The sequence below is a fragment of the Nanorana parkeri genome, unplaced genomic scaffold, assembly GCF_000935625.1.
Source record: "Nanorana parkeri isolate BGI_ZX_2015 unplaced genomic scaffold, ASM93562v1 scaffold1879, whole genome shotgun sequence".
Taxonomy (NCBI): domain Eukaryota; kingdom Metazoa; phylum Chordata; class Amphibia; order Anura; family Dicroglossidae; genus Nanorana; species Nanorana parkeri.
Genome location: NW_017308147.1, coordinates 140516 through 152523, shown reverse-complemented (window position 1 = coordinate 152523; position 12008 = coordinate 140516). Strand labels below are relative to the sequence as shown.

At 41.9% G+C, this 12008-nt stretch overlaps 1 protein-coding gene across 1 annotated transcript in view; it reads right to left on the bottom strand.

Moving 5' to 3' along the window:
- WAPL (WAPL cohesin release factor) overlaps positions 1–12008 on the bottom strand; it is an 83111-nt gene that overhangs the window by 37011 nt on the left and 34092 nt on the right. The window contains exons 3-4 of the mRNA XM_018571959.1: positions 8244–9323; positions 1794–1903 (exon numbers count right to left, since the gene is read on the bottom strand). Coding sequence (XP_018427461.1) covers positions 1794–1903; positions 8244–9323 — 1190 coding nt within the window. The remainder of the gene's footprint in view (positions 1–1793; positions 1904–8243; positions 9324–12008) is intronic.

Here is a 12008-nt window from a genome sequence, read left to right as displayed (position 1 = left end):
GGACAGAAGATGCAGATGATCCGGGAGGGCTCACAAAGTCTGACAGGAGCCCAATTATGTCCAAATAAAATATCATCCAGCACCTTAGTGAAGACCTGGAGGTGCATTGGAAAAGCCAAAGGGGAAGGCAACAAATTTGTAATGCGCGCTCAGAGCAAAAGGGAGACAGCATTCATATATCGGAAAGATGGAGAGATGTAAGGAGGCAGGAAAATATGCTGGGTGAAGGGAGGCAATGACCAGCCAGGCAGATTTCATAAGTAATTTCTCAACATGAAGTAATGTCTTAGGAATATGGAGATCTAGAATGGGATGGGTGCCTCATTTCACCTCGGGGACTGAACAGATATGAGTAGACCTCCTGAAACTTCTCATTCTGGGATAAAGATTATGACCCTTTTAGAGAGGAGTTTCTCAAGAGCAGCATAAAGGGCTATCCCCCTTTGCAGTAAAGCCAATAGCCTGATGTGTGGGGGAGGCATACACCAGAATCTTAGTTTGTAGCCCCTGAATACAACACTCTACACACAAGAGTTTGAAATGTGCAGAGACCAGTTGGCTGCGAAGGACGACAGACATGCCCCCCAGTCTGACAAATGGGGGCACCACCTCAATAAGGAGGATTTGTTCCCAGATTTAGCAGGTTCAGAGGTCCAGGTCTTATGGCAGAACTGTGTTCTGGGCTTGGATTTAGACTCCAAGGCCCGAGAGAAAAAGGGATCCCTATTTCATTACTGGGGTTGAAAGCTTACTAGCAAGAGATTTTGCCTTTTTTCTGGTGTAAAATTTAAAGTGGCTCAACCGACCTGTTCAACAAATTAAGCCCTCAGGGCCTGGAGCAACATCTTGCTGGGATCTAAACAGGGCAGAGTCCTGACTTAACTCCTAGGGGGGCAGATTTTCTATGGGGTTTTCAGGAACAGGATTCCACCGGTAGATGGACCATGACCTTGGATCTGAATAGCACCCTGCATGCCAAACCATGGTGCTGCACTAAGTGCATTAGTGAGCACCTTTAGACAGGAACCAGTGTTGAAAGTAATACAGGATGGCCCCAATTTTCTTCTAGATGGGGTCTGGGCACAACCCCCAAAGCAAAGTTAAAGATTCAACCGATCCAGAGGCTACAAAATAAGCTGCAATTGCTATGAGGTAGCAGAGAATCTAAAAAAAAAAAAAAAAAAGTTTTCTGCATATCGAAGATATCAGCTCACATAAAAACACCAGCAGAAACTGAGGCTTGCTGGGACTGTCCTTACAGCTTTGTTTGCCAGTGGCTAATCACCTGAAGGTAGCTGCATAGTCTAATTATCGAAGACTTAAGGTGGCCATACATATACTAGCACATCTTCGCTTAAAAATGCTTCTGCCATGAACCCTCGTTCGATCATACTTAGACTTCCCCATTAAGCATATTCAAATGTTGATTTCAGAAAATCGCCAACCAATTTTTGATGATGAAACGATGAAAATAATTTCCTTTTATGCATGTGCTGTGTTCTGGCTAAAATTTTTGACGAACGAAAACCCCACTGATTGATTTCGTTTGGTCAGAGAAAATGACCGAAATTTTTTTAGCACAATATCAAAAGCGATAAATCGGTGATGTACCACCAACTGTTTGGTTTTCAGAGACCGTTCATGCACGATTTCCAAAGGAAAATCGTACAAAGTATGGCCACCATTGGAGCCTGTGTCCTGTAATGTAGAGTTAAAAAACAACACACACTTTCAGTATAAACAATCAGGATGCCAACATGCAGCCAATGGGAATCAAAGGAAAGAGATTTTACCCGTTTTGGTCCACTGAATATTTTTCGAGCGCCATCTTTGCCTTTATCTCCTGATCTACTTGCAGGCTTTTTGAAGACTTCAGGTACAGCATACATATCATCTCCAGAATCTAAAGTATTTCAAAACATAAAAAAAGCTTACAATACGGATATTAAATGCAAGTACATAGAAAGCATTGAGACATGGAATGTCTCCATGTAAAAAAGAGCCAAACATACAACAAGGCTCCAAGACAAAGAAAGTGGTGTGTGGTAACATAATGCATGGACCATTTAACCAATACATTCAAGGGGTAACTGCTTCACTTTATACTATACTTTAAAAAAAAATTTAAGTGAAAAAGGCCAGCAAATGGCAAGACCGCTATGAAGCAGAAACTGTCCTCCAGTGGGATTAAATCAGAGCCGAACTCCAATCAGATCAAAAACATAAAAATGTTTAGATGTAGCTAGTAAAAAAAGCCAAAAAACAGAACGTTAACTTGTATCACAACAAAAAGGGTCAATTAAGTGTCCTGCATGCAGGAGTGAAGAGGAATCAGCTCATTCCGGCTGTGGTCCAATCAAAGGCTGGGGACAGAGACTACTCTGCCGCGGTTAATAAAAACAGGTAGATAAGTAGCTAAAGTCAGTTCACCAACCTAGTTCTGCTGTCTGGTAGGTTTAAGTAAATCACAGGACCGCATATCAAAAAAGAGATATCCTTTGGACAGGTAAATCAGCTCCTATAGGTACTTCATGAATTGTTGAATGTTTAACATAACATTATCATGATTATCTAAATAAATTTTAAGAAAGAGCCAGTGCTTGTAGTTTTGGGCAGCTAACATTGAAAGCACTGCCACTGTGCAAGAAAAGAAAAACCTGGCATGGAGTTTCACTAATTCTGGGATAGGTTACCTACTGTCTGAGCCAAGAAACTCGCTAGCTGAAAGATGACTAGTGGGGTGAACTTTGGACTGAACTTTTGACTTGCCTGAAAAGCATTTAACCATGCTCCAGTCAATCAAAAGAGTTTGAGTATGATTCCAATAGAGGTGGGGGAGTACATTAATAGACACATACAAAAGGGCCACCTGCACTGGAATCATTTTAAATTATTTCTCATGTTTAATCTATGTTGCTAACTTAATTTAACTGAACAGCTCCGAGAGTTATGTCAGGAAGAATCCCCAACCTTCTCTTATTATTTGAGGCAGGGTGTCGGCACAGTACTAGAAGAAAACAGGCAAACAAAACTTATTATGGCAGGGCTGTAGTCAGAAAGTGTAGCAGATCTGTACCTGGACATCTACACTGCAGCATACAGCAAGATGGTATAAATCAGGTAAAAGGTGTTCCTTCTCATCACATCGCGCACATTTCCAGAGTAAATAAAGTGTATTTCAACTTAAAAACTAAGATTATATTGAGCCTACCAGTCCTTAGATGTGGTGGTTGCATTAGTTTTGATTCTGCCAGTATCTATGCAGATCAGCATTGTCACCCTAAGCTGGTCTCTACATTTGGGCTACAAACTCGTGTCCCCTCTCCATAACATGGGGAATTTGATAGCTCACAGAAGTGAGAGCCGATATGGAGATTTCCAGTGCACAGGCAGTTACAAAGATGCTGCATTTCCTTTACATTCAGCAGGCATTCCTCTGTACTTACAGAACAAAGTCTGAAAATAGAAAACTAATGCAGCCATCACATCTAAGGACTATTAAGTTTGTGTTCTTTAGTTTAGATACACTTTAAACTCTTCTGTAGTGAACTTCTGGAGAACTCCAGTGCTGGTTTTTCAGAATGTTACCTGGCTATCATGCTGAGTCTTCGACTTCAATGCTCTCTGATCCACTGAACAGGGACAAGTATAGATATAAGTAGTTCTTACATTCACTACATGTTTGTCCCAGGCGGATGACTAAAAAGTACTGAAGCCAAAACACAGCCGGGATTCTAGCATGGTTTGAAGGTGGTCAGCAATAGCAGTTTCCCTACTTTTTTTTCATGACGGGTAAAGCTCAAAGTGGAAGTAAAGAGTTTGTAAAAAAGCAGCATAATAGCACATCATCATCAACTTACCTTGCAAAGCGATCCCCTCCAACGCTGCCCACTCTCCCCTCCGTTGCTGAAAGTGCCATTTTCTTCCAGTTTGGACATCTTCGGCCTCTTGATTGGCTGGACGGCATGATGCAACTCCCGTGAATGTGCACAGGAGTTATTTTATCGCAGCATGCTGAGTCTGTGCACGGAGCTGTGCATATGGGGCTCAGTGCACAGAAAAAAAGAAATAGCCGACAGGAAGGCAGAAATTTTTTGGCAGAAGAGATGTCTCTTCTGCTATATAAAAAAACAAGAACCTGCCTCTCAATAATTTTTCAATGAAGGCACTTTACTTCCACTTTAAAAGTGGGCCTGAACGCAAAGTTAACATTTCCACATGTTGCATATTAGATACCAAATCTTAATTGTGCCCCAAGTACCACCATAGAAAATCAGTATTTTTGTCTTGAATTCTTCCTGAAATAAAGCCATGTGATTCCTGTACCTAAAGCCTCACAGCCTTAAATCTGCAGCTGAGATTTAAGGCATCAGGAGCAGGCCATGCTTCAGTTTGACTGAGAATTACTCAGTCACGCAACACTGGACCCTAATTAAATATGCCTCTTTATTTATATTTACATATTTTAAAGCTTTATTTTAGTGGTATTTAAGAACACCTTTTTTAATGTTTTACTATATTAAAAAAAAAGGGGGGGTGGGGAAGGGACTGTTCCGAGATAAGTTAAATGTACAAGTTATACAAAGGGAAGGCCTTAATGTTCAGGTCACATACAGTGGGAGGATGGAGATGAAGCGGTTAAAGCAGAACTATGGGGCCAGGGCTTTTCCCCATAGTTCTCCTAAGGGTAACGGGAGGACACAAACAAGCGTCCCCGTCACCCAAAGCTCAGTATACAGCTTGCGGTATACTGAGACACCGCAGCCGGGACGGATCCCGACTTTACTGTCGAGATCCACCCAGCTGCGGGATTGACAGCTGGCTCTGCCTATCCAGAGGCAGAGCTAGCTGTACCCGCCCCATCCCCCGTCCGTTCCGCCAGTCAGCGCTGGAGGATCGGACAGGGGAGGAATACCTGCAGGGAGCCGTGAGTTACAGTCACGGCTCTCTGCAAAGATAGATCGAGAAGTGAGCGAGCGATGGTATGTGTTCGCTCACTTCCCGATCTATTGAGCCGACCTGTGACAGTTTCATCGTCACGGGTCGGCTAGCACTATGAGGCTAAGTGATTTTTTCACTCGCCTCTTAGTTCTCCTTTAACCACTTCCTGGCCATCCTTTGTAAAAAAAAAAAAAAAGAAAAAAACGGCCGGCCAGGAGCTCTCTAGATCTCAGCGGGCGTCTTTAGACTGCCGCTCAGCCATGCCCGCGCGAGCGGGAAATGTCCCATTTTTAAAACAGGCAGCGATGCCTGTTAACATATAAGCGATCCGCCGGCTGTAGAGCCTGCGGATCGCTTGTATGGAGGTCCCGTTACGTACGCCCCCCTCCGCGGCTCACTCCCGCTGTCACGCTGGTCCCGGGCTCCGCTGTGCCCGGGACCAGCATAGTGCCACTCTGACAGGGAATCAGAGGGAGATCGGTACACAAACTCCCTCCGGTCCCCTCTCCGCTGTCAGAATGCAGAACTGATGTATATTACATCACTTCCACATTCTTGTGTCACTCTCCAGCTTCAGATGCTGGAGAGAAGCTGATGAAGCAGATCTCTGCTTAATCAGCTTCTTCGGGGTCCTAGGTTACATTAGGGATCTTGGAGACCCCTGATGTCTCCATAAAGAGGGCCTGTCACTTCTTTTGCTATCACATAAGGGGATTTCTTAGCCCCCTATGTGATAGCAATAAAGTTAAGTGGAAAAAAAAAAAAATAGGAAAAAAATTAAAGTTTCCCCCCAAAAAATTTAAAATTACACATAAAAAAAGAATACATTTTTTTTAAAAAATAAAGTTCCTCCCCATGCATACACGCGTGCAAACAGGCGTTGGGTGCGCATACGTCACGAAAACGATGATTGCGCCCATTATGCCGCACATGTTACATATCGTCGCGAAAGTCGGAATGAAAGCTATAATTCTAGGGCCATCAATCACTGATAACACTAAACCAGGGGTAGCCAAACTGCGGCCCTCCAGCTGTGGTGGAACTACAAATCCCATGATGCATCTCTCTCCGGGAGACATGTCTGAGAATCTCGCAATGCCTCATGGGATTTGTAGTTCCACAACCGCTGGAGGGCCGGAGTTTGGCAGCCCCTACACTAAACTGATGAGCGGTAAAAGCTTTTAAAGCGTCGCCTATGGTCAATTTTGGGTATGGTAGTTTTTTTGCAACTTCGCGGGTGCGCGCAATTTTAAAGCTTGACATGTTTGGTGTCTATTCACCCGACGTGACCCCGACTTTTATATTTTACCAAAAATATTGGTAATAATAATTGATAATGAAAAAATTAACTTTTTTTTTTTCAACATTTTCAATACTTTTTCCTTAATATAGTACAAAATAAAACCCCAGTGGTGATTAAATACCATCAAAAGAAAGCTCTATCTGTGCCCAAAAAATTGTATAAAATGTATTTCAGTACAGCGTTGCATGACGGAATAAATGTCAAAGTACCGCAGCGCTGAATATTGAAAGATGGCCTGCCCTGACGTGTGAAAAAGGTTAAAATATTACAAACTTTCCTTTTCCTTGCTGCTGCAGCTTGTTTTCACCAGGAATGAATGAATGAATGGACTGCGATAACTTTTATTTTGTAAAATATTTTTTACATTTCTACTTGTTTCTTTAGAGTAGGTTCATACACAGGACTCTATGTAGCTTCTACTGATTAAAATATATTGCAATGTGCAATTATGGGACAGATTGAGGGACGATATTAAGTGCCTTGAGATCTTTAACACTTTGTATGTTTAATTTACAACTGATAATGATCTGCCAGCACATTACAGACAGGTTTAAATGGAGAACTATGGGGTTAAGGCTTTTTCCCATAGTTCTCCTTCGGGTAACTGGAGGACACAAACTAGCGTCCTCCCGTCACCCTAGGCTCAGTATACCGCGAGCTGTAGCTCGCGGTAAACTGCGACGCTGCAGCGGATCCCGAGAATTGTGCCGGGATCCACCCAGCTGCGTGTACCCACCCCCTCCCCCGTCCGTTCCGCCAGTCAGCGCTGGCAGATCGGAGCGGGGAGGGGGGAATCCAGCCCCTCCCCCTGTCACGGCAGAGAGCCGTGACAGGATCGAGAGGTGAGCGAACGCCTGTATGTGTTCGCTCACCTCCCTATCTACTGAGCCGGCCTGTGACAGTCTCATTGTCACAGGTCGGCTAGAACTATGAGGTGAGTGAAAAGCACTAACCTCATAGTTCTCCTTTAATTGTGGAAAACATAACATAACCCTGCAACCCTCCTTAACATTAAGTAGAAGAGGAAAAGTGAGAGGTTTTTCCAAGTAAAAATATAAGCAGCAATTCTTAAATAATTAAGTGATGCTGTGTTAATGGAAAAAGATAACCGTTATCCTAACCTGGCCGTAAAAGTGGAAAGATGCTTTGTTTTATTATGTAAATTTTTAATTGTACTTTCTCTGCTTTTTTTACTGGTACCGACAATGGAAATGAGACATAAAATAATTAGGATATTTGCTTACAGCTGTGATCACGAAGTGCACTGGGGAAACCACGTTTTACTGAAACCATAAAAAAAATCACGATTTTTAAGTGAAGCATATCTTCTTTTTTTTCCCCTTTTAAAATCGGTCTCTTTACCCTCCCTGAACTACGGATCGGTATGATTTTTCCACAGGCTTCAGTAGAATCTTCTATTCCCACTGCATTACCATTTGCTGCACACAACTATAACTAGGTGGATTAATAAAAAATTGCCGTCTGGAGACGGCAACCCGCAGATGCAGCAGTGCCGTCCGTCCGTTTTTTTACTACGGGCGGACGGCAAGAGGTTAAGCTACAGCCATAAAGACTTCATGAAGTAAATTAAAAATGGAATGATGCAGAAAATAGCTTCTATTACTCAACAGCTTGATACAAACTACATAGACCCCCTGAAGGTCTGAAAAACATCATTGTAGACTGCAGATCATAAACGCAAAGATGATTAAGTAAGATCCAGAAGACACAGATAAAGTGTGAGCCCACCACCTAGTAAAGACCAATGCAGGAATAACAAATGAGTCACTTACCTTCGTCTTTGCTGGGGTCTGTACTGGTGCCTGTTTGAATGGTGGGCTTTTTCTCTGTAAAATTTGCATTTTGCTTTCAATATATTTTTTCAATAAAACACTTCACCTGATTTTACATTTTGTGTACATAACCCCACCCAAAAAAAAAATAGTACAAAAAAAAAAAAAAAAAACACACAAAACATTTAAAATAAATACATTCTTACCAATATTTGAAGAGTCAATATTTTGCACATGTTTATTAACTCCTGAGCTTGGCATGTCAGACAGTAATGTGTACTCTGCACTCATTGGTTTCTTCTTCGACTTCCTTTCTTTTGGATGCCAGCCATCGTCATCTTCATCATCATCACTTTCACTTAAGTCATCAAAACCAAAATATTTAATTCTATAGCTTGACTGCCCAAATGGCTTAGAGCCTCCTTCATCACTGCAGCCATCGTCTTGGTCATCAAAACCGAAGAACTCCAATTTGGCATCTTTTTTGGACTTGGTATTGCCAGGACGAAATCTTGTGGTTGTTTTTGCGGTGGCAATGTCAGCTTTCTTTCTAAGACGCCCTGCTTCCCCTAAATCTGTTGAAGGGCTTGCAGTGAACTCATCTGTACCGCGTTCCATGCTATCCTGAATGGTAACATTACATACTGAGAGACAAGATGGATGCAGAACTGTATAATCTCTAGTCCGCCCAGTGGTATTGGTCCCACTGCTTCTATTCACAGTGTTTGCCCTTTCTGTGGCATTGTTAGATTTGGCCGTTGAAAAACTTGAGCCATCTAAAAGTCTGTCGAAACTGGATGAACCTTGTGAAGACTTTGTCGTCTTGTTAGATCTACAATATGTCCTACAATTACCAAGTTTGACACCACCTTGGACCACATCCTCGCTAGTTTGCTCTTCGGGATTTTCAATTTGTTCTTCAGCACACTGGCCATCTTCTTCTGCTTTGGGTTCCAAAGGACTATCTTCATCGTCATTTAAATCAAAGTTGGGAATATACGAATGGTCTTCTGTCAGTTCATCCCAATCGTACAGTAACAGCTTCTGAGAGCTTGTGGTATGTTCCTTTTGTCCTGGAGAGTCTGACCTTTTTGGAGAGAGATCTGAATCCCAGTTATCTGTCTCTGCGGCAAAACTAGAGATGAGCGATTCCACAGGTTGCTTGCTGCTGTTGCAGGATTTTGTAGAAAGGCCTGAAGGTAATGTGCCCGTAGATTTTTTGCCGTCATGATCTGCCTTCTTTGGAAGAGAACTATTTTTGTCTTCTGTGAAACTATGCAGATTACCTACAAAAAAGAAAAAAAAGAAAATTAAAATTAAACAAAACAAAAAAAAAAAAAAACACTGAACTAAATAGGAGTTTGTTTTCCTTAAAACAGACAAATTAAAAAAAAAAAAAAAACACAAAACCCAGGGAATAGAAATCAACTGTGTGCTCCAAATGCCTTTGCAAAACGATATATTACATTGTAAAAGCAGTGGCGACATTATCACTAGGGCTGCAACCAACCAATTAATCGATAATGAGAATAGTTGTCAACAGTAAGTCCCCTACTTACGAACAGGTTTCATTCCAAGAGCATGTGCTTAAATCCAATTTGTTTGCAAGTCCAACAAAATTAGCCTAGGTGTCCAGCTAAACTACTGCTGCTTTTACACTTGCTTCCGGACACCCTGAGCGTGAAATAAAGATACTGTACTCTATACTGTAAAGTACACACACAAAAAAGACACACACACCCACAGAAAGGACACACACACAGACATGTAAACTAACTTACATGGTTGGACATACAAACAAATGTTTGCATCCTTGAAAGTTTGTAACCTGAATGTATGTAGCAGGGGTAGCCAAACTCCGGCCCCCCAGCTGTGGTGAAACTACAAATCCCATGATGCATCTCTCTCCAGGAGTCATGTCTATGACAATCTTGCAATGCCTCATGGAATTTGTAGTTCCACCACAGCTGTAGGGCCATACCCCTGGTATGTAGGTAGGGGGATTTAATGTATACTTATTATCAATTACTTGGTTGTATCCCCTAGATCTCTCCTGCACGCTGGGACAAGGTACAGCAAGCAGTGGGCGGGTGCAATAGCCGGTCAAAGATACATACACTTCCTAGACAAAATAACTGATTTGACAATTCTATGCAGAGTAAATTAAAAAAAAAACGGCATTGCAACTGCTAGCAACATTGAAAACATGTTTGACTGCTGATGGATTCTGTTATTCTAAGCCTGAATCACTTGGATTCTTCATTTAAATTTTTAGAGCCAGCCATTTATCAACAAGATTGGTGCTGCCAATCATATGCCCATTGATTCTGAAGCCAGGCAAATCAGGTGACTTGGCAGATCTTTGAACTATCCCTGCGGCTTGACTACACTAGAAGCTCAGTCATAATTGTGGTAAAACTGTTTAAATTGTGTTCAGGAGTAATACGGCAACTGTCCTCTACTATTCGAATGGAATGCTGCAACAACGGTCCCTCTAATACAACTAAATGAGACCTTGCCAACTAATATACTATTCTGCAACGAGAGGTTTACTATTTTGTCCTGCTCGTTTCCAGATAGACTCTCTCTCTCTAAATGGCTCTCTTTAAACAAATTCAATCTTTTTTAAATCACCCAATTTTTCATGCCCCTTGTGACCTGCAGCAGCTCAACTAATTGCTGCAGGGGTTTGGCACAGGGTGTCCACAAATACCAGTTTCTCTCAGGTATGGGTGAAGATCTAATTTCACCAGTAGATATTGCTTGCCAAGGCTCACCTTGGGGGAAGGGCAGTGGGGGATGGGGGAGTGCAGTCATCACATTCCCTTCCCCCAAAGCACCACCAAAGTAAGCCAGTACCAGAAATGTCTGCGGCGTGATCATTCAAGCTTAGGCAAGAAAGATGCCCAAGGGCCGTAAGAACGGTGATTGCATTTCCAAAAGCACCCTAGTATTTATATAGCGCCGAAAATGTACACAGTTGCACATTTACATCAGCTACAATCCCCCCTGGTCCAGCCGTCTCTCCCCTGCCCCGCCTCCTCTACATCTGCAGGCTGTGAGCCATACCCAGCCTGCTATTGGATATTTTAAAATGCAACAGCCAATAGCAGGCTGGCTATTGCACCCGCCCACTGCCTGCTGTAAATCAGCACGGGAGGACCTGATAGAGAACTTTCTCCTTCAGGCCCCTCCTTTGCTGATTGACAGAAGGCAGTGGACAGGTGCAATAGCCAGCCTGCTATTGCAATCTGAAATATCCAATAGCAGGCTGGGTATTGCACCAAGCAATAAAGTTAAAAAAAAAAAAAAGTTTAAAAAGTTTAAAAAAAAAAAAAAAAGTTAAACTAAAATTAAAAATGCCAACAAATAAAAAAAAAGTTTAAGAAACTGAAATTAAAAATAGAAAAAAATAATGTTTTGGGTGTGTTATTTTAACCACTTGCTGTCCGGGGCATTTTCTTACTATTTGCGCACACATGAAACATTTGCACAGAAGTTTATATTTTATACAAAACCGTATTTTTAGGAGAAAATAAACTACATTAAAATTTAGTGCAGAGAAACAGAATATAATACCCAATTCTTTTGTAAAATATGAAAGACGGGGTCACGCGGGGTAAATAGATACCAAACATGTCAAGCCTTAAAATTGCGTTCGCCCGTGTAGTCGCAAAAAAAAGTCAATACCCCAAATTTCCCATAGGGAACATTTTAAACGCTTTTACCACTCATCAGTTCAGTGCTAACAGTCATTGACAGCGCTAGATTATTGCTCTCACTGTGACGTTCACGGCGACATGTAAGATGTGTAGCGCAATTGTCCTTTTAGCACGTAGATGCACTGACGCGTGTTTGCTCGTGTGGGGCGGGGGACTTTTTTTTGTTGCATTTTTTAATTTTTCTTTTATGTTACTTTCATTTTTATAACTTTTGAAACACTTCATTTATTTATTTCTTTTACACTAACT